Genomic DNA, 22,702 nt, shown 5'->3' with positions numbered 1-22,702 from the left:
ACTTTATGTCCTTCCACCTCCCTCTGACTATTGTTTTTCTGTATGTTGTTTTCTATATTTAATGCATGCTGGACCCCCTCAGTCAGGTCATGGTTGTCCAGAATGCCAGGTATGTGATTTGCCCACTCTAGTTCTGTTTTGGTCCCTAGATATAGTTTTATTTTTATTTATTTTTTACTGAGTGGAAGGATCATAGTCATAGTCAGTAACCCCTTCACTCTTTGTCATTTCCTCACTCTTTTTATTCTCCCATGATGTTCCCTTTAACTTCATGCGTGTCGTGAATTCCAGAGGATAAAACTCGTTTCAAATCCCTTAAACTAACATATAAATGAATAGTCTCAGCCCTGCTGTCTTTTCCTTCTCTGCTTGAGAAACCTCCAGTAATGTCCTACATTGTCCTCCTCTAGCATCATACCTCTCTTTTAATGACCTTCCACATTAAATACATTCATTTGATGTAATATAGAGTAGATGGTTATACTGTCATTTCCTTGAATCTTTAATCAAACCCAACACTCTGCAAAAAACATCCATCTGTAAAAGTCATTCATTGTTTCACTTTAATGATTTGTGAAAGATCTGCTCTATTTCATTGTTTTTAATATTAAATTTGGATAAACATGTTAAATGTTTTTGCAAACCTTTGTTTGATAAAACTGAGAAGGGCTTCTTTTGACTCTTTTTGCTTTTTGTGAGACTAAATGACTTGATGGACACCAACATGGACTTTTTTGCAGCACGCCCCAACATCACACCTTGCTCTTCATGCACGTGGTTCCATACCATCCAATCATCTTCCTTCCTTGGTGCTCTCACTCTGCACTTTTCTTCCACAGCTCCTCGTGCTCCTTGTGGTGGTTCACTAACCTGCTCGTTAGCACGCATGATGACAAGGTGCATATGTTGTGATTTGTTTTGTAGTGCTGAAAACAAGAGGAAATCCAAACATGCAGGCAAGAGTCTCAATCCTGAGTGGAACCAGACTGTTATTTACAAAAACATCCACCTGGAGCAAGTAGGACATTTTTTGGATTTCTGTCGTTTTTGAGCTGTTTCTCTTAGCAGCTTAGAATTTTTTTCTCCAAGATGCTATGAACACAATTTGTAGGCCAATTAATAATAAATAAAAATAACTTTACCAGTCGTAACAGGAATGTGTGAGAACTTTTTAACTGCGTGTGCATGTTCCAGCTGAGGAAGAAGACTCTAGAGGTGAGCGTTTGGGATTACGACAAAGGTTCCTCGAATGACTTCTTAGGAGAGGTAAACCTCCTTGACCGGCATTAGTTTAAAGGTAATCAAGTTCGGAACATTTGCTAAACTGCTTTCTTCACTCCCAGGTCCTTATCGACCTTTCCAACACAGCTCAATTGGACAACATTCCACGATGGCTCCCTCTTAAGGAGCAGAGTGAGGGGGACCACCACAGACGCTCCCACTCTGGCCAGAGCCGACACAATTCCTCCAAACCCTCCTCACAGCACTCGTCTCCCAAGACCGCAGTCTCTGGACAGGAGAGTCAGGATTCCCCCAAGTCATCTGTCATCAAGAGCAGAAGTCATGGGATCTTTCCGGATCCAGCCAAGGGTAGGACACAATGAATTCCCCTCACCTGCCCGATCCAGTCATTCCCAATCAACATTCTGTTTTCTGCTTTTCCTGCTTTATCTCCACTGTGCTTGATTGTCTGTGTGTCTTTTCACTACTTTTTGTTCCCCTCTGCTATCTTTTCATTCTTTCATTTTTTCACGTGTACTTCTCGGCCTATTTTGCACCGTAGCTTCTGCTTCGTGCCTGTTTTTGTTTTCTCTTGGTCTGTTTTCTTGGTTGCCATGATGTCACCGGCTAGGAGGCATAGCCTTAGCTTCCTTTCATCTTTCCTCCCATCACAGAGGGCAACATGGCTGTGGAAGGCTTTGAATGCTTCTGTACTTTAAAGCAATAGAGTCACAGTGACATCAAATTAAATTAAATTTATTTAAAGACTGCGATTGGCTGAATTGTATCCCCGATAGCCAATCACTCCTTCACTCCAGGTGCTATACAGCTGGTAGCAACCTCTAAGTTCACTGAAGGGAAGGTATTTTTGGTAATTTGGTGAATCTGGTTGTTTTAGACACGCAGGGGCCCGCTATCGAGAAATCTCACAGTAGTCCTGGCACATCGAAGCCTTCCTCGTCCGAGGGCCAGAGCCAAGGCCACAGCCACGGGCACAGCCAACAATCTCGCTCACACGGCGCTTCACGCTCCAGCAAAAACTCTGCACGACACCACCATCAGGACAGCAGCAATGGAAGCAGCGGAGGCGCTGTCATAGCAACGGGCGAAGCCCAACAGCAGCCACAACGCCTCCAACCAAGTAAACCAAGACGCAAATGAAGCCCACGCAGCATGGCCTCCCCACACTCATCCTTGTTTAAACTATTTATTTCAGTTTCTTTTATTTTCTTTTTCTTGTTTTTTCTAAATTTTTACACTCTAGTGTATTCCCCGTTACATCCACTGTTTCCACTTATCGCCACTGATTGTTTAAGCTAATATTTAGAAAAATAGTTAATAAGCTTAAAAATGATCTGAACCAGAACTTTAACTTTAAACAGAAAGCTTTCTTAGTCAAGTAAAATGCAGATATTTTTGCGCTTTATTTTAAATACATAGATGCTGCTTTAGAATAATGTTTAAATAATGCTACTCAAAAAACAGAACCAGCAATTTATGCTGTTTTTAATAACCAAAAGATTAGCAAATAGAAAAAAAATTATAGGAAAATGTCTTCGATTTTGATTTATTACGGTCGCTCAGATGGTTTATTATTATTATTATTTAATAATTTTATTTTGTTAAAAACCACAACAGCCAGCTGTTGTGAAGTTCCACCACTGAGATGGCTGTGCATGTATTACACCACCACCACCCCCACCTTTACGGACCCACAATGCACTCCGGCAGATGCTGCACGCCTCTCTTGTCAGAGACATGCGTGAGGGGTGAATGTGCACTGTGGCTGCTTGTGATTTTCAGTCAAGCTGGTTGCCATGGTGAAGACAAACTCTAAACATTCATCTTGCTCCTTCCTCTTTCCATCTTGAACTGCAATGCCCTGATCTTTGTTTCCTGCTGTTGACCCCAAACCCATGACGTCTGATCTGTGCTTCTGGGAATAAAAATGAAAAAACAACCCGAAAAAAAAAAACCACTTCCAGGCCAAAATGGCCACCACCCACTGAGGCACCAGAGACACAGCATAGTGGGAGTGCTCACCATTCAGAGAGCCCAGTCTGACTGGCTGCCCACCCTGCCATCGAACGTGACGGCCAAAGGGAGCAGAGCAGATGGCAGACATTCGACCCTCAGGAAAGCTGTGTCAGAGGAGAGGCCGCAGAGCATCGGAGGTGAGAGTTTGCCCAAGAGTCTCCCCCCTCCCTCTGTCGTGTGACTGAAGCAAAGATGGAGCAAAGAGAGAAAGAGAGAGTGAGAGAAAGAGAGGATGCACTGCAGTACTACTAACGCACACCTGCAGAAAGAAAGAGAAAGAGAGAGGGGAGTCTTACAAACTAACAACAGAGACAGGAAGGGAGAGGAAAGTTGCCACATCACCAGTGATTCATGCAGCGAGGTGCGCTCTCTTCAAGGCCACGGACACAGATCACTAAAACCAGGAAATCAATGTCTCAAACTGCGATGTGATTCACTCTTAGTTAACACGACTGCTGCATCATGACGCCTCAGCGGTTCCAATGAATTCTGATTGAACAGTGAGATTTGTGTCGAGTGGCCTGAAAGAGAGTCGTGTTGGCATGGATCCTGTTCTGCACCACATCCGAACATCATTCATGCTCACTACTTAATCAGTTATTCAAACATTCAGACTCATGCATCTTGCATGTAAGCAGGTTCTAAAATGGGTAGAATGGTAAACATTCTTTAAATTTCTCCACACATATAATATCCTCCTTTTTAATGACTTTTTACATTTAGTGAATTCTGTTTTTAAGTAGTAAGAATCCTCAAAATTCATGTAGATTATTAACAATTTGAGTAGTTTTTGTGCCTCTCATGTAATGTGCATCAACATACATGTTCATGTTGAAGCTTATTGTTGTGTTTGTTAAGAGAGGCTTCAACTAGCTGTCCATTTGCTTCATTGCTACTCCTCGATGTTTGTGTGCAACATCACCGTCACGTCTCGTAATCTTTGGAAAAGTCTTGTTCGTTACGATGATTTCATTTGCCTGGAGATTTTTAACTTTGTAGCCTATCGCAGTTTCATTTCCCATTACTTAACTGTAATGGGTGTGGTTGTGTCTCTGCACAGCACGATCGAGCTACAGATCCGGCGATGCCCCGGCCATGGCCGCCTCATTGGACAGCGGGCTGAGCGGCAGCGCTTACAGCCTTTTGGACGAAGAAGGAGAGACGAACGAAGTGGACAGCGCTATCTTCCAGGTTCCCCGATTGTGAGTATGGTCTCACATGCACAAAAGAGGCATCTAGAACAGATTTAGGTTTGAAAAGAAGATTGTAAAGTACAAGAAGAAAGATCATTTTCTACCAAGTTCACAGAAAAATGTAGATGTTTGCTTTTTGAGACCATCAGGATCAGACTGACTTAATGGAACAACAAATCATAAAGTAATACTTTCAAAGGGGTTATAGAATGAGTTTTGTGGGGCTCTTTTAATTGATTGTATCACATTTTTCTCAATGTTTATTTTTCTGTGCATTTGGACAGTACCTGTGCTGTGTGTGTAGAAGCAAAGAACGTGCCTTGCTGGCTAAACTTGGTGCCGATAGCTTTGCTCTGAGGATGGAAAACCCCTGACATAACTGTGAGCTGACCAGCTAGGTGAATCAGAAAATCTGACTGGTTAAAAAAAACAGCTCCATTGCTTTACAGTATAACAACGATCTGCTCTAATGATTCTGAAGGCCTTGAGCAGATTACATTCCTCTTGGTAACATAGAGAGTAAATATGATTGGACGAAACACTGAAAATGACTTCCAAGTGAACCTGACCTCGTTCTTAGAAAACACCAGTGTTGGGCAAGTTACTTCAGAACTGTAATACATTATTTATTACTTGTTACCCTCATTTTAAAGTAATTCATTACATTACAATATTACTGATTTTAAAATGTAAGGCATTACACTACTTTTGCATTACTTTAAGTTACTTTCACCAAAATAACTTCAGTATGAATGTGGTCATGTGACGCTCAGTGAGCTCATGACATATATGTGGAAGGTGATGTGGTGTCTGAGCTAGGATTGCTGTTAAAACAGTCAGATATAATAACAGTGCTTTAAAATGATTGTTTATTAAAAAAAAGCAACAACAATCTTTACTCTCAGCGCGCTGCCATCTTATATTAACTGAGCAGGGAGTGAGGTGGTGGGGGCTCCAAGCCTATATTTGCCTTGGTTCCCAAATGCCTTGATACGGCCCTGGATGTGGAATTGACTTCTGGGGTGATCTGATTCTATCACATGTATAAATATTAAATGCTTTTATATTATTGCTTTTCACTGGTAAAAATGTGTATTGGGGATAAATCTACCTACTTTTTTCTTTTTTTCTTGATTTTATTTGAATAATTTCCAGCCCTTCCTCTCTCTAACCTTCCTGCATGCTGCATGTTTTCTCCGTCTTCCAGAAAAAAACGTTTCCTAGACTTCCTACTTTCTAACGATCAGCCTCACATGTGCGGCGCTCCAGCAGTAATGAGTTGAAATCACCGGGGCACAGATTATGAACTCAGCTGAGGCAAAGCACGTCAGAAAAGCACAAAATACCAGAGAATATGCGCTGATATGAACGATCGCAAGTGAATTATTTTGTTTTAGTGGAGCGATTTTGTGAATGTTGCAGCGGCCGCTTGTAGGACGCAGCTGAGCCGTTACCGCTGCGTCCTCTCTGCCCGCAAAGCTGAGTCCATAAATGTCGTAATATATGCAGATACTGGATCTTTCTTCGGGTTTCCCGCAATTTGAATTTTTAAGGAACACATCTTGATTCTGGGTTTAAAAATACATTGTAATTACCGCGTTACTGACAATTGTACCGAGTAAATATTACCATTTTCTTTCCCTGTAATGCCTTACATTACCACATTACAGCAAAAGCAATGCATTACAGTAATTAAAAACTTTTGTACCGCATTACTCCCAACACTGGAAAACACCTCCCACCCAATCTATTCCACTGTGGAGACCATGGACAGCTCCTTTGGTGAAAGATTGAGACATTTAAGATAATTCATTCCCTCTGCAGTAAGAGTATCTCCACAGTTTAACTGGTACTGGCATTGTCTTGTCACACACTAACATCAAAGCAATACAATATTCAGGATGTGTTTAATCAGATGTCCCTTATGCTGCGTAATTCTGGAAACCCAATTTTGTAACTATATTTGTTGTTTTTAGTGCTTGAAGGTTGCAATAATAGCCCACTGTCTGTATGTATTTACCTGTACTTTTGTTATTACTGTTCTACCTTTTCTCTAAGTGGATGTGTTGCTTTAAAAAGGGAATTTCCCCACTCGCCACTTGATGAATGAAGTCTATTCTATTTTATTCTATTCTAAACCCACAGATGTGTAGTTGGGCAGTGCAGCCAAGAGAAACTTTTACAAAAAGAGAAAATAAAACCCTTAAACCCCTAAACTAAGATCACTTACTGAACAAACATAATTATAGCAATAGATATAGGTTAGTAATGCTGATCATTTTAGGCCAGCAGAGGAGGCCTTGCTGACTCTGACCACACACACCAGTTATTGCACCAGTCGTGTTATTAATAAATGGAGTTGCCTGTATTTAGCGGGATGCTGGAATGCTACATTTTAGGTTGAGGATGCTCGAATTTATTTGATGTATTGAAATATTCATTGTGTCCTTCTCTGTCTTTTAGTGGAAAGATCCCAAACGGCACAGACGTTATTAAATCATCAATGGGACACAGTGATGCTGAAGGTTAGAAAAGGCCTCACACTTAGATTATACAAGTAACAGCAGAGATCACATTACCCCAACACAGCTTTCACAAACATCCTTTTGAATCTTTTGCCAAGGCAACCAAAAACCAATGAGAGCATAACTTATCTCACTCATATTCAGCAAATAACTGTAACTGCTTGTTGGCGAGGTTTGATTGTGATGATATCGATATTCTTGTTGGCCACAAGGGGGCAGCAGAGGTACTTATAAACTGGTCAAACCTAATGCTCTGTAGGTAAGACTCAAGTGATGGGGGAGATCAGGATCGCGCTGAAGAGGGAGATGAAAACCGAAGGGGAGCACCTGGTTCTTGAGATTCTTCAGTGTCGCAACATCACCTACAAGTTCAAGACTCCAGACCACCTGCCTGGTAGTAATTTTCATTTTCTGTCCACTAATAAGGCAAGGCAGCTTTATTTATGTGGCACATTTCAAACACAGGGGCAATTCAGTGTGCTTTACAATTAGCATTAAATGGCAAACAACAACAAACACGAGAACGCAAATTAAAAATACACACAGAGAAAATTATAATTTAGAGCTAAAAGGAAAAGACAGAATTAAGGTTGAGCGATTACATCACAGATTACAGTGGAGACGATGCAGCATAAGAAAAAAATTAATTCAAAGGCTGATGAGTACATTAGGGTTTTAAGTTTTGATTTAAACAACACGAGGGCTGGGGCAGATCTGAGATCCTGGGGGAGCTGATTCCATATGTGAGCAGCATAGTAGCTAAAAGCATCTTCACCCGGTTTGGTTCTGACCCGAGGTTCTACCAGCTGACTGTTTCCTAAGGATCTCAGAGTCCTATTGGGTGTAAATACAGGAATAAGATCGGACTTGTATTTTGGTCTGTCTGTGAAGGTTCTCAGTCATCCAGGTCATTGTAGTCTAATGAGCTTTGAAAGAAAAGCGTTGTAAACCACCGCCTCTGTTCAAAGATGGTTGCTCACAGTGGACATAAATGGCTTCCTTTACTCCTCTTTCAAACCATCTGTCCTCTCTGTCCAAAATGTGAACGTTGACACCAACTGTCTGCCATCTATAATCCAGTTTTGAGATCCCTTCCCAGATGCCTCAACGCCCACGCATATCCTGGGCCATCTGACCTCAGGAATTCACATGATAGGGTGGGGCCAGGCTTCACAATGAGTTCACCCGAAACTCTGGCTGAATAGGACCCACACCCACCCTCACACCTTGGCTCATGTGTTTATGTAGAAGATCATCAGGGGGTCTTTTGTTGCCTCTTCGGGGGGAAACTCCCACTGGGTTTAAATCCGGGACTCTCCACTATTTGACCTTAGAACTGAAGAAGCCTCTCGGATGAGAGGTGAAACGTCTTCAAGCAACTCAAAGAAGTCCAGACGCTTTTCTTTCAAAGCTTGTATTTTGGTCCCATGCCACTGAGTGATTTATAAACTAGTAGCAGCACTTTGACCTCTATTCTGTGGTTTACTGGTAACCAGTGTGGGGATCTAAGAACAGGAGTGATGTGCTCCGTTCTCTTAGTTCTTGTTAAGCCTCTAGCAGCAGCATTCTGAACAAGCTGCAGTTGCTTCACAGCTTTTTGGGGAAGACCGGTTAGGAGACCACTGCAGTGGTCCAGCCGACTAGAAATAAAAGCATGAATAAGTTTCTCTAAGTCTGATCTGGACATGTGACCTCTGACTCTTGCTATTTGATGAAGGTGATAAAATGCTGATTTAGTTATAGTCTTAATGTGTCCAGAGACGCTCAGTAGAGTAGTAGAATAGTGCCAAATAATAAGATAATGACAAGGTGATCATTAGGCAAGCCAAGGCAGCTTTATTTATAGAGTACATTTCAAACATAGAGGCAATTCAATGTGCTTTACAATTATCAGGACGTGATATGGAAACTGCATAAAAACACAAATTAAAATACACATAGATAGAATTATAGTGATACGTTTGTATCAGCAGGTTGCCTAGCTACCTCTTCTGCATTTGTCAGTGTTATAGAAGCAGCAGAGTTAGATCTTCTGTGAACAAAAAAACAGTTTTATAAATGTGGGGTGCTTTTGTCTGTGCTCCCTTGGACAGCCCCTACAGCTTACTACTGGCAGCAACATCAAACAATGTTTAGAGACAATAAAGAGAAAAAATGGCACCTGAACGTACATGTTAAAGTCTAAGCTGTGCTATTTTGGAGATAAATTTGTGCCTGAACAGATTTTAAGCTCCTGATCACAAGGCTCAACATTATTGTGTGCTCTGAAGAAGGTTGCATGCATAAAGATTGAAACAGGTGGCTTGTTTTGCTAACTTTATGTGCAGTGAAGATAATGTGGTGTGCACAATTCCTTCCTGCGTGGTGAATCACAGATCGCCACCCACAACACGGCTTCTCCTTTAAAATTTACTGTATGTTCAGAGGCTCAGACTGTCTGCCAACTTGTTTAATTAGCAAAATTTTTCCCCCCAGATGGGATCTGCAGCCTTATTTCCTGTGAGAATTGAAACTCTGCAGCATTGGGTTTGTCTCAGTGACTCAGAGCGTGCAAGATTCTCCATCATTTCCATTGTACAAGACACATTCTGAATCGCTGCAGTTGTTTCTCGGCTAGATTAGGCTGTGTGTTTTTCACAAAATATCTGTCTGCAGGATTTTTCACAGAGTTTTGACTCTGATGACAAAAACACTAAATTGATGTGATATGAGTTTGTTTCCAGTTGTATGTTTTGGATCTCTGGAGACAAGTTGCAGGTTTTGAAAGTGCTTCTCTAGCACATTCCTGAGCTGCAACTTATCCATATCTCAGATTCGTATTTGCCGTTTCTTTATTTAATGCATCAGATCATTTTCAGGACACTTCAGCGCCTGTTTCAACGGAACAAACATTGAATGTGTTTACATTAGTTATTTTATTTAAAAGAAAAGGTAATTTATTGAAAATGTAACTCTTTTGGCATTGAATATTTGTTGGCAGTGGAAATAATATATAAACTAGGGATGCTTTGATCAGGTTTTTTGCTGCTGATCACCAATACAGATCACAAAGGCCACCGATCACTGATACCAATCGCAGGGATTGGACATAGATTTTTTATGCCATTTTAATTAGTGCTACAGATCTGGGGGGGGGGGGGGTAGCATCAATTTAAATGGTCTGTAATTAGACAAAAATAAATTTTTACTTTTTCAAGAGAAAAAAAATTACAATCATTGTTTATTTCCGACCACAACTTCCGAGCCTCCGACTCACAACCCAAGATTTAGTACTGAAAGAGCTTCTCGGATGAGAGGTAAACCGTCGTCAAGATGATCTGAAAATTCCAGTTGTTTTCAATTAAAACTCTAAAGATAATAATGTTCAGTATGAATGAGAATTTACACCAACATGCAGCAATCAGCAACAATGCAGTCAAAAGTCAATCAAACTTAAATGTAGCTGCTATCAGTAATAAACTAACAGATTTAAAACAGTCAAACTCTCAACAGTCTAAATTAGGGATCACCAACTCTGGTCCTTGAGGGCTACCATCCTGCACATGCTAGCTGTTTTGTTGCCCCTACACAGCTGAGTTACTCAATGAGTAATTAACAGGCCTGTGCAGTAAAATTACTCCATTTAGGTGTGATAGAGCAGGAAACACAGAAAACTAGCAGGATGGTAGCCCTCGAGGACTTGAGTTGGTGACACCTGGTCTAAATAGTGCAGAAAAGCAAAAAAAAAATCAAACAACCTTTTGTTGTGAGACTGATTTATTAACTCTTTCACTGCCAGCCATTTCCTGATCGCTAAAGGCCTTCGCTGCCAGCGTTTCTCACCATTTTTACTGTTTTTTAAAGAGTCACAGAACGTTGCGCGCTAGGATGATGTCGATGGCAAAACAACCAAAACAAAGAGGAAAATCACCTCTTACATCAGAAAGAATCCACGTGCTTCGAGCGTTATCCATTATTTCATAATCCGCTGTCGAACTGTGATCGGCAGAAGCTTTTCCGGTTCGTGCCTCACTTTTTTTTACAGGAACGGCCCAAAACGATCTCCTGACACATGGATTTTCTGCTTCCTGATCATGTGACATGTGACGTATGCGGATGAAGATCGGCTTCAGAGCTGAGATGCTTGTTCTCTCGGCGCGGGGGCTCGTTCCAACACCCAAACAGTAAAAAAAATGCAAATGACGACTTTAGTCGTCAATGGCAGTGAATGAGTTAATATTATTGTAATGGCTTGTTTGAAGCAGTAATGATGCAACAGTAATGTTGTGCATTACAGTTTTATTCTGTAGGGGAGCTCAGCAGGCAATAAAGATTGTTGTTTCCGGATCCGGTCAGCAACTTTCTGAGGAAACCCGCTACGTTACAAACTGTTCTGTGGATAAACGGAGAAGTAGCCCAGATAAAAGACCCTTAAACGAGGAACCTGAGAGTCAGAGTCATGTTAGTTGCTTAGTTTTCTGACGGTCACACTGATAGAGGTGAGTGTTGGCGAGTGCAGCCGAGTCAGACTGTTGGCACTCCAAGTGTTTTTATTTCTGCAGTGAGCATTGAAAACTTACCTCACTCGGCCCAGAGTTTGTTCTTCCAAAGTTTGATTAAATCTGCTGTCGACGCGTTTTAACAAGCTTCCCCCACAGACTACATCACTCCATCAGAGTCAGTTTGATTTACGCTTTAGTCGTTGCGCGCATGTGCAGTACGAAGGGAGAGTGACGTGATGCCGCACACAAGATCTGTGTGGGCTACAAAGTAGTGACAGGTGATCAACGGGTATGATCGGCTCTAAAAGGCGTGGAACGTAATTTGCCGATCACGTTTTTCACGGAATAGGATAATTTTGATCAGTGGCCGATCAATTAGAACATCCCTAATATAAACATTTCCTGTAGTGTCCACTTCAAGCAAGTATCCGTCTTTATCCACAGATCTTTATGTGAAGCTGTACGTTGTGAACATTGCCACCCAGAAAAGGGTCATCAAGAAGAAGACCAGAGTTTGCCGCCACGACCGTGAGCCATCTTTTAACGAAACGTTCCGCTTCTGTATGAATCCAACTGGACACTCACTCCAGGTAATGTCAAATCAGCTTACAGTACATGCCCAATCTGTGTCTGCCATGGCGCTTTCGGCTGTGGATCACTGAGGTTTTTTGAGTGCAAGACCGTCATTGCGCCTATCCAATCATGTTGCATTGATGTCATGAATCTACGGGTCCTGCAAAAGTAAAAAAAAAAGTGCTCAAGTTGTGTCATTCTGCTAGCTTTGCAAATCATCCTATATATGTGCATAGTCTGGCCACGACCCATTGACGGATCTCGGTCGTAGGGCGGAAAATATGATTGCCTTCCAAACTGTCTCTGCATGCTAATGGAAAATGAAAAATCCTCACCGCTACGCATGGGATTCAATGAGGCAGTCTGCCATACACCGTCAAAGAAGATGCAAATATTTACTTTTTCTAAAGAAAGGACAAGTACATCTCTCTGCTCTTGACTCAATGAAAATCACAAGTCTAATTAGTCAAAAGTTGATACCAAAGCCGTGTCAAATGAGCCAACGCCATCTTAGTTGGCGCTATACAAATACAGTCCATTTACCATCGTAGTTGTTCTGCATTGTCCTGTCCACCAAACCGATAGAGCTCTGTGATTGGCCTAACACAAAACTGTTCGGGCCTGCTGAGGATCCATTGGATTGTGGCTAGACTGACATGCGGAGCAAATTAGTTTCGCTTTGGCTATTGTCTGTCTAGATTTCTAAGCTATCATTTTGCAACATTTCATATTTCGCCCATGTTATTATCATCAGCTTAAACGACTCTGAAAATAGATAAGGCCCGTTTGGGCTATCTGTCAAGAAAGAAAATAATCCATCCATCTATTTTCAGCTGCTTATGCAGGGTCAGGTCACGGGGGCAGTAGCCTAAGCAGGGAGGACCAGACTCCCCTCCCCCCAGCCACCTGGGCCAGCTCTTCTGGGGAAATCTTAAGGCGTTCCCTGGCCAGGTGAGAGACATAGTCTCTCCAGCGTGTCCTGGGTCTACCTTTAGGTCTCCTGCCAGTTGGACATGCCCAGAAAACCTCATCAGGGAGGCGTCCATGAGGCATCCTAATGCTCGAGTTACCTCAACTGGCTCCTCTTGATGTGGAGGAGCAGCGGGTCTACTCCGAGCCCCTCCCAGATGACTGGGCTTCTCACCCTATCTCTAAGGGGGAACCCAGACATCCTGCGGAGAAAACTAACTTCGGCTGCTTGTATCTGCGATTTCATTCTTTCGGTCACTACCCAAAGCTCGTGACCGTAGGTGAGGTTAGGAACGTAGATCGACCTGTAAATCGAGAGCTTCATCTTCCTGCTCAGCTCTCTCTTCACCACAACAGACCAGTACAACGCCCGCATCACTGCAGATGCAACACCAATTTGCCTATCGTTCTCGCACTCCACCTTACCCTCACTTGTGAACAAGACCTCGAGATACTTTAACTCCTCCATTTGGAGCAGGCCCTCATCCCTCACCTGGAGAAGGCCTTCTACCCTTTTTCGAATCAAGGCTATGGTCTCAAATTTAGAGGAGCTGGAAAGAAAATGATATTTTTTTAAATCACAATCCTGAAAATGTGGACAATTCATATCACTGCAATGTGATTGAATAGTTAACATGTTGGTCTTGAGCCAAATATGGTAGGCAGGAAATAAGAAAACAGCAACACATGAGGTCTTTTCATTTTTATAATCTCGTATTTGCACTCTGTTCTCATCCCAGCTGTTCCTGGTGTCAAATGGTGGCAAGTTTATGAAGAAGACCCTCATCGGAGAGGCCTACGTCTGGCTGGACAAAATAGACTTGCGGAAGAGAGTGGTGAGCTGGCACAAGCTGCTCGCTAGCACTGCTCACATCCACTCGTAGGACTGCACTGAACTGATTTTAAAAAGACATCAGGTTTCTGACTTCTGGGGATATTTAGAATCAGTGTTTTATATAAAAAAATGATCCAGTTGTCTGTTTGATTTTTTGGAAACAGAAGAAACAAAACCTTCCTGTTTTCAGCTTTTTTTTTCCCAGGGCTCGGATAGCTTTTGTTTTGGGGGCGTGATTACAGGAAATATACACGTTTACAGAAAACGGCGTTCGCGATAGCATAGCCAGGGCTGAGGAGAACACAAAGCTCACAATCAACCAGGTACTACACACTTTAGTTCACAAGCACATGCATATGTTTCATTTGCACAAAAGCATGCGGATGTTTAATTTTAATACGTGAAAACAAGTTCATAAATAGATGTTTTATCTGGTGAAGATTCTTTACATCAGCACTTATCATTGCTTTAGCGAAAGTTCTAATGGTTTAAAAAGCATTTTAAGAATGAGATATTGGAGCTTATTTATTTTTATATTAGATATTATTATGTCTTTTTATTTATTTAGATTCTTTAAAAACACATTCATCGTTGAAGGGGCGTGTCTTTTCCAACATTTCTTTTGTGTTGAATTCAAGACAGAAGAATCACAAATTAGATTTTTAGTTGAACAAATCCCCCTGCACATATTTGCTTTAGCCTTTCATCAGATATTTTTATTAAAGGATGAATTATAATCTATACAAAAATGTGGATATTATACGGTACATTGTGCTCACGACGTGACGTGCCATAGCTGGAGATGAGTATAAATAGATATTTAAGATGACTTTATCACAGACAATCAAGTCTCGATGATTGTGACTTAGAGGTTTAATTTACCCACAATGCCCTTTAGAATGTGAGACACTGACGATTAGAGATCTCCTGGGTTTTTTCCCCGCCTTTGTGAGACCCGTTAGGATTTCTTCAGTTTGGGAGGACAGTTGACTCAAGAACGCTCGCTTTCTGTGGTTTTTTGCACTTTTTTCTGCTTTAGAATGTAAAACTGACGTACGTCTAAAGGTTTTCCTGTTAATCGGTAAAAGGAGACGACGAATCGCCATCCTGGGATACGACACTGCTGCAACAGCGCTACACTGGTGTTCGCGCCTTTATTTGTTTATTTGTTTTTGTTGTCATATGAGTCATCTCACAGTAGAAATAGTCAGTGTTGTGTCTTTGAAACTTCATGCGCTTTGTGGGGGTCATGAGACAGTCCTGCTGGTCCGATCGATATTTTCAGCCAAACTTATTGAAAGTTATCTTCAGTTCTGAGTGATTTCTATGCAACATCCACTGTAAATGGTAGGAATTGCATCTTGACTTGCCAGAAATGAATCATTTAAAGATTTTTGTATTTCTTTGGAAATTCTGCACCACTTTCTTTCACTTGAACAATGCTTTGATATGATTTAATTGTGTTTTATTTCAACATGTGATTTTTCTAACGCTATAAGGTTGTTTAGTTTTGGCTTCTGAGATCATTTCATATGTTATATATTTGTTTACAGTACATATCAGATGTACAGAAAACGGAAGACTTGCCCACAACGTAGTACTTGTTTACAATGTTTGGAGGGCCTGAAACTCAGAGATCTAACCTTTCTGCCCTTGTGCATGAACAAACACACACACACACACACACACACACACACAGTAAAAAATTCCACACAGCAAAGAAATTAGAGTTTTTTGTGCACTTCCCCTTTAAAGAGTTTTAATTTGGTTTGCATATCAGAAAAAAACAAAAAAATAAAAGAAAAATGTTGTAAGCGATGGACGTTTCCCCCTATAACAACTGAAATGTTAAGGTTTGTGTGTGTGTGTGTGTGTGTGTGTGTGTGTGTGTGTGTGTGTTTTATTATTACTTCTTGTCGATGTGCTAGTGTGTGTAGCATCTCCATACCAAGTCCATGCACGTCATCCACTCTAATCTCTTCTTTTAAATGTTGTCTAAGAAATACAACTCAAAAGTCTAACACAACACACGTTTCACACACACACACACACACACACACACACACACACACACACACACACACACACACACACACACACACACACACACACACACACACACACTTTCCACCTCTATGTTTCCAGCTTTGTAAATACATGAATTCAATTTTTATTTTATATATTCTGGGGTTTTGGGGGCGTGGAGTCTTTTAGCAGACAGAAAAAGGTTTGGGATCTTAGAAGCAACAAGAAGTTGCGTCTCTTTTGATCAGCTCACATGAGAGAGAATAAGAAAAGAACCACATGCTTGTCTACAGGGACTCGGATCCACCACCCCCTCCACACAGACCGCTGAGAGGTTCCCACGACCTAAAACACAAAAGGTTTTATTGTGTCAACTCGAGTTGCTGCAGGAGAATTTTAAATGTGCTCACTGGATGTTGCATGTTTTGTTGGTGGTTCATACTATTTTTGTGTCCAGATATTATTACAGAAAAACTAAGTAAGAAAGAGGTATAGAATAATTTAGATGAAAAAGTGAGAGGGGAGGGGGCAGGGATTATGAGGGAGAGTTATTGATCATGTATGCTAACTGTACAAAGATGATGCTTGTAAAACCTGTCTGGTTTTCCACTTGTAAGTAAAACAGAAGCTAAATAATAATTACTGTCATGGTTTTGTGATTGTATACAGAAGGTATTGATAAATTATGCAAAATGTGCTGTAAAAATGGCTATTGCCTCATGTCTAAATATTAAATATCAGTACAAACGAATCATTTTGGCTCTGGCTTTAATATGTTGCTGTACAATTCACTGAGTGCTACACGATGTTTTGTTTTGATTTTGATTTATTTCAGCTGTTTGTGTTGTTGGTTAAAATGTAATTTTGTGCAGTAACGTGTAATGGCCAGAAGGTGGTGCAATAGCATATTTCTTTTTTACATAGTTGGGAAGTGTTTGGTTCAAACCCAGGTGTTCTCAGTTTTAGCTAAACAGTTCCTCTGGTGGAGAGATTCCAAGCATAACCATCACCAGGTGAGTGTGCAGCTGCTAGACACTCTAATGGGCCTTGGTGTATGTTAAAACACACACACTATGCAATGTGATTCCCTGAAAAATATGTAAATGCTGTCTCTCGCAGTGGGAATGCACCTACAATGTGAATTCAGAATCTGAAGGATTTCATGGCCATATGTGTGAGAATCACATTAGGAAATTGCTTTGGTAGCCTACTTGGTGCAAGAAAAAAATAAATGATGAGCAAAGTTAGAAGTGTGTGTGTGTGTGCGTGTGTGCGTGCGTTTGTGTGTGTGATGAAATGTCAATGGAAGGCTGTTGTAAGAGATTGAGGAAGAAACATTCAGTCTATAAATCATAGATGTTTGAATAATTTATACTCCTATTTTAACCCTAAGTGACGTTTAAACACTTATTTTAACCAATAAATAAATGAATAAAACATCCAGCTCACAGTCAGTTTGGATAAAGTAACAGATGAAACCATCGCTGGAAGGAAGATGTGTTTTCTGCAGCTCACCTTGACAGCTTTCTGCAGGGCAAAGAAGAGTTTTATCAGACAGGAAAAAGAGCTCTTGTGCTCTTATGGGTTCTTGAGAAAAACATCACCACCATTTAACACACGTGAACCAAAGAGTCAGCCGAGAAGTTAATGAAATTTAACGACCCTTCTCCAAACTAAACGGACCTTTAATGAATAGTAATATGACTGTATGTTTGAGGAGTTAAACTGTTTTAGATGTTTTTAGATACAAATGCAACCAGTTGAATTATTATATTAGAATATGTGCATCTCAATCTTCTTTAACCCAGTTTTCTTGTACGGACTGAGCAAAAGAAGTCTTATAAATGGTTCTCTGCTCATTTCCATCAAGATGAGTTTGAAGACTGATTTTTACAGTTTTGTTAGCTTAGCTTTAACACATGCATGTACATGCAAACATTTAAATTTAGCATTTAGTGGGATTCCTCCTGCAGGGGGAGGCATTAACAAATTCTGCAAGTTTTTTCTCATTGATCCCTTTTTGGTGGGAATTTCTATAAAACTTCTTATCTGATTTCACAATCATAAATAACCATTTTATATTGTACATTGCTGGAATGCATAGCAACAGTTCAGAGAAAGATTGCACGAGGCGACCTCAGAAGGCTAGATGCTTCTACCAAACGTTCTTTGCAAAAACATGCATTCCAATTATTTCAACCAAGGAGAATTTTAAAACATGTAGCATTTTATATCCTTCCTGATGAAAGAGCGTTGGTTTTACAAACATTAAATATACCTTGCACAGTGGTTTCAAAATACGATGCAAATATATCAAGAATTTGTTTGAAGAAGTAGGATTTTTTGTTAACTTTATGTCTTCTCCATTGTTTACTTTGTGTTATAATTGGTGCCACATAAGGCCTGATGATGACTAGCATAGAGGCTCTTCATCATGGCTGATGGTCTGATGGGGTTTTAATCTTAAAACACCTGTTCTGTCATAAACTCCAGAAGTGGTTGTGATTACAGTTCGCTGCCCAGAAAGCTGCAGCTGGTCTTCAAATATGAAACTGAATTAGAGGTCGAACATTACAGCTGGAACCTCAGGCACATTACATTTAAAATGTCTCATAGGTTTCAGATAATAAATGCTTTTCTTCTTCCGGCTCTCGGAGGGTGCAGACGCTTTTTTCCTCCTCTCCTCCATATCTTATCCTCAAGGCCCTTTGTCTGTCTCTGGGTGCTGGGTGCACGGCTGCTTCTGCATTTTTCTGGAAACTGGAAACTGAAATACACTAAAATGGATCTCGTCAGTTGGTCTCTCAACGCGATTGATAACATTTTTTCAACGATGAGTACGGGAGAAGGGGCTCCCGGATGCCCCGCCGGGACAGACCCAGTTGGACACATCATGGACTCCTGGAAACAGTGGAACTTGATTTGTTTATCTCAGCTGTCTGTGGAGGACTCTGAAGATGTGTGGATATTTGTGGTGTTGGTGTCGGGTTTCCTGCTCATTGGCCTTGGAGGCTACCTGCCTTACTGGAAAATTGATGAGCTGTCGAGGAATATTGACCTGATCCCGGAGCTCAGAGATGGTTTGCACCGCGCTGTGAATTCACAGACTCAAATAATTGTCGAGATGAACCGTAAGCTTGGAACTTTGGCCGAGATTCAATCATTGGCACAAAAGATGGATGCCATCAAGGAGAGAGTGGACGAATCAGCACGGATTGGGATAGATTAATGTCCATTATTGGGATTTTGAGAGGTTGAGGACCAACAAATTGTAAGACAGAGAGGAAATTATCTCTGTCTGGCCCCAAAACAATTTCTAATCGGATTCTGGCGTCCTTGAGCCTGCAAGGCTCCAACGAAAACTCCCCCCTCAGAAGAAATGTGGAGTGTGCTGTTGTTATGGCAACTCAACTCTGTCTCCTTTCCCAGCCTGGGTGGGACGGCGGGAAGGCCGTTGAAACGTTCCAGGGTCACTGCAACCCTCCAACCCTCAATGCTCCTCCCCCTATCCACACTGAGGTGACATGCGCTGCTTATCGTGGCTGCAGGAACTGAAGTGGGGATAGTCCCAACCAAACACCTAGTGGATACTTATGTTGTGTTGTCTGAAGTCTGTTGCATATCTGTCTGAGGTGGTTTTTTGCAGAGCAAAGCTGCTCTCCTGGTGGGAGGGTAGCTAAGAAGTGCCTTTTTTTCCCTCCACCTGAACCAATCCTCATGTAACCCTCTGATCTCTATTAAGGTAGCGCGACTCAGGGTTGCAAATGACCACAGTCACCAATTCTTGTCATGTGTCTTGCCCATGGATGTCTGATCTCTGAATTGTGTGTACTGAAAATCTAATTTCCCTCTGGTATTAATAAAGTATCTTTGATTTGATTGATTTAAAGTAAAGTTGGACTTCAATGAATCTACTTCTCAGCTATGTTTCATCCTCAGCATGTCTTTGTTCAGTTTTGCTCTCCTTCTTCCCCTCTGCCTTTGTGTTGGATCCCTCTGATCCATCACTTCTGAAGATGTGTTTGTTCCCTTCTGTTGCCTTCAAAGATACGGCTTGCATGAGGTCGGGGACATGGAAACGAGCCGCTGTCGTTCTGCATTTGTGATTCACCGGGTGTGGAGGCTGATCAAAACGACAGAGATCTCCGGCACAGCAGCATCAGGCCATGTCGCTGAATGCATCATCTCGTCTCGGGTTAGGCAGAGGTTATTCCTTCAAGAAATCTACAAACATGAGTTCCAAGCATTTATTTGAGAAATATATTGGAAAAGGTTCAGGGTTTGCTTTCAGATGATGATTTCAAATGAATTTGTAATACTTATTTAGTTCAGTCAGAGCACTTACTGCACAACCTGCACAACTGGTTCATTATAACTTCTGGTGGAGTCCCTAAATGACGATTCTCCTATCTGAGGTGAGTGTTTGGTTTTTGCACAAACAAAACTGAAAATGTGTGTCTCATGATCACAAATCAACACATACTAAGCCGGTTAGTTTTGCTTGAGTGGTTCCTAAAGTTTATTATTCTCATCGTCTTTTTTTCTGATGGGGTCATCATAATGTTTGTGGTCATGGGAATGTTTGAGGCCACGATCTTGAGAGCGGCTCCAGCAGATCCCAGGAACAACATGCAGGATCTCTAACCAGAACATCTAAAAACAGCTCAGATTCAGCCCAGAACTCTCACAAGCTCACGTCAAATAACTTCACCACCCACCCCCCCCCCCCCCCCCCCCAAAAGACTGAATCCAGCACTGGATGCCTGCTTCACCCTGTGTCTCCTAGACTCGTGACAGAAGAGCTTTCACTAATAGTAATGGGATCAGTCAGTGCACAGAGGCTACAGCTAGGATGTCACAGCACACAGTTTTCTGTGTTAAAGTGCAATCTTATTATCTCATTGATATTTGGGGGAAATCAAGGGGTTAAAGTGCATGATTTATAAACTATGATTGTATTTTCTGTTTAGCAGAGGACAGAGCTAAACAGACTTGTCAACAGCATGGCTGTGGAGAAGTTCTGTCCAGAGTTTCTTTACAGAATTGTTTATCATTAGATCAAAGCAGAATTTATAGTTCAAACATCTACAGGAAGTAGTCGTGGAACAGTAAAGCAGCCCCAGATCACCATGCTACAACCACCATGTTAGTGAGACATTTTCTTAACCACCTGTCTGCTGGTTATGTTGTTCCGCGTTCCTTTGTTCTTTAGAACAGGATGTGTTGTGATGCTTTTAGAGATCTTTTAGCCCTCCTCTTGTTGTTGGACAGGTTATGTTGTTAATTCTACAGCTCTGATAGTAACCCGGTTCGGGTGTGGCTAGTGGAACAGAACTCAGCTGTGCAGATATTGTGGATAATCAGATTAGTCATGATTTAACAAGTGGAAATACATTTTAACTACAAACAGGTTGGTTTGCTTTTATTGGTTTGTGTTTTGTTTATGAAAAACAAAGTAAATTAAAGTCTACATTTTGTATTTATTCAGGTTATTTCTGAAATGGAAATTTGATGGCTGTACTGAAACTTTTTAGTAAAAAATGAAAATATAGATCATTCTTTTAGTTTAGTACCTTTACCATCTTCTTCATGTTTTGTCATTCTCAATGACGAGTTAATCTGTCAGCTCATGTGGCGATGGAACGTGTGTCCTATCTTCTTTACCAAGAAGATGCTGTGTGGGGGTGATGGTTACTAAAGTTTCAACTTCAACATCATGTGTTGCCATGGTAATGGACTCACCCAGCAGAATCAGTGAATGAAGGAAGTTTGAATCCATGCTTTCGTTCTTTTTTAAACACAGAAACAGTTTTGTTTACCTGTTTGTAGCTACAGTTTAGATGTTCAAAGAGAAATAAGGAAGTTTGAAACCCTTTGGTTGAGGACAGGGTGTGTGTGTGTGTGTGTGTGTGTGTGTGGTGTGTGTGTGTGTGTTATTGTAAGATAATACAAAATCATAAACACCGAAGGCCCAGTGAGATGAGTATTGTGACAGGATATGATGGCAGCATTTCAACTTTTCAGACAGGGCTGGGATTTGACAGATGCTGCTTCTTCTTGAATCAAGTCCTGCAGCTCTGACTGCTCTTTATCTGCGTAACATTATCAGAACAGAAACAAATCAGTGAGAAAAAAAATCTGACGATCACAATGCTGAAAAAGTATTAACATCTCTATTTTCTTTTCAAATCTGCTGAGGTTTTTCCACAATTCCTCCACCAGAAGTGTGTGCACACACTTGCACATGCACAGGTTGTGTGTGTCCTAACAATTTAAGTTAGAACACACATGTTTGGAAATGTGGGACGCCATGTAATCAGGACCAAAGAGGACAAGGACAACCCAAGTTGTTGCTAAGCAACAACAAGGCAACTTCCTTGATTAAGTGGGTGGGATTGGGGGTTTTGAAGATAGGGCCACACCTGCAGCATGCACACACACACACACACACACACACACACACACACACACACGCACGCACGCACGCACGCACGCACGCACACACACACACACACACACACACACACACACACTTTCATTATTAGACTCAAAGCCTTGTCACTTCCTGTTACGTTAGCACTGACTTTACCTTCTGGAATCATGACCTGTGGTATGTTGCACGTTGGGAGTCAAAGGCTAAAGTAAAAGTTCTGTGAGTTACAAAGCTGATATTCACACAACCTTTAGAGAACTTTACAGCAAAGTTTTTTTCAGCTTCATTTAAATAAGGAGGTTGAAATGTCATTGTCGTCTTCCTCCGCTTATGCGGGTCCAGGGCGGGGGGCAGCATCCCAACTAGGGACCTCCAGACCGTCCTCTACCCGGCCACCTCCACCAGCTCCT

At 41.4% G+C, this 22,702-nt stretch overlaps 1 protein-coding gene across 7 annotated transcripts in view; it reads left to right on the top strand.

The window, feature by feature from the left end:
- pcloa (piccolo presynaptic cytomatrix protein a) overlaps nucleotides 1-14,018 on the top strand; it is a 66,915-nt gene extending 52,897 nt beyond the window's left edge. For 3 of the 7 annotated variants that reach the window (XM_054739732.2, XM_015959640.3, XM_015959624.3), the window contains 9 exons: nucleotides 83-109; nucleotides 925-1,018; nucleotides 1,195-1,266; nucleotides 1,344-1,590; nucleotides 4,319-4,460; nucleotides 6,915-6,976; nucleotides 7,236-7,370; nucleotides 11,902-12,047; nucleotides 13,740-14,018. In XM_054739732.2, the coding sequence (XP_054595707.2) occupies nucleotides 83-109; nucleotides 925-1,018; nucleotides 1,195-1,266; nucleotides 1,344-1,590; nucleotides 4,319-4,460; nucleotides 6,915-6,976; nucleotides 7,236-7,370; nucleotides 11,902-12,047; nucleotides 13,740-13,883 (1,069 nt within the window). In that variant the 3' untranslated portion in view covers nucleotides 13,884-14,018. Of the gene's footprint in view, nucleotides 1-82; nucleotides 110-924; nucleotides 1,019-1,194; nucleotides 1,267-1,343; nucleotides 1,591-2,119; nucleotides 2,608-4,318; nucleotides 4,461-6,914; nucleotides 6,977-7,235; nucleotides 7,371-11,901; nucleotides 12,048-13,739 lie in introns of those variants that run through there. The other 4 variants (XM_015959657.3, XM_015959649.3, XM_015959632.3 and 1 more) reach the window with 3 other exon arrangements.
- Nucleotides 14,019-22,702: the final 8,684 nt, after the last annotated feature.

The sequence above is a fragment of the Nothobranchius furzeri genome, chromosome 1 (genome assembly GCF_043380555.1).
Source record: "Nothobranchius furzeri strain GRZ-AD chromosome 1, NfurGRZ-RIMD1, whole genome shotgun sequence".
Classification (NCBI taxonomy): domain Eukaryota; kingdom Metazoa; phylum Chordata; class Actinopteri; order Cyprinodontiformes; family Nothobranchiidae; genus Nothobranchius; species Nothobranchius furzeri.
Note: the sequence above shows the minus strand (reverse complement) of the source record. Positions and strands in the feature narration are given on the sequence as shown.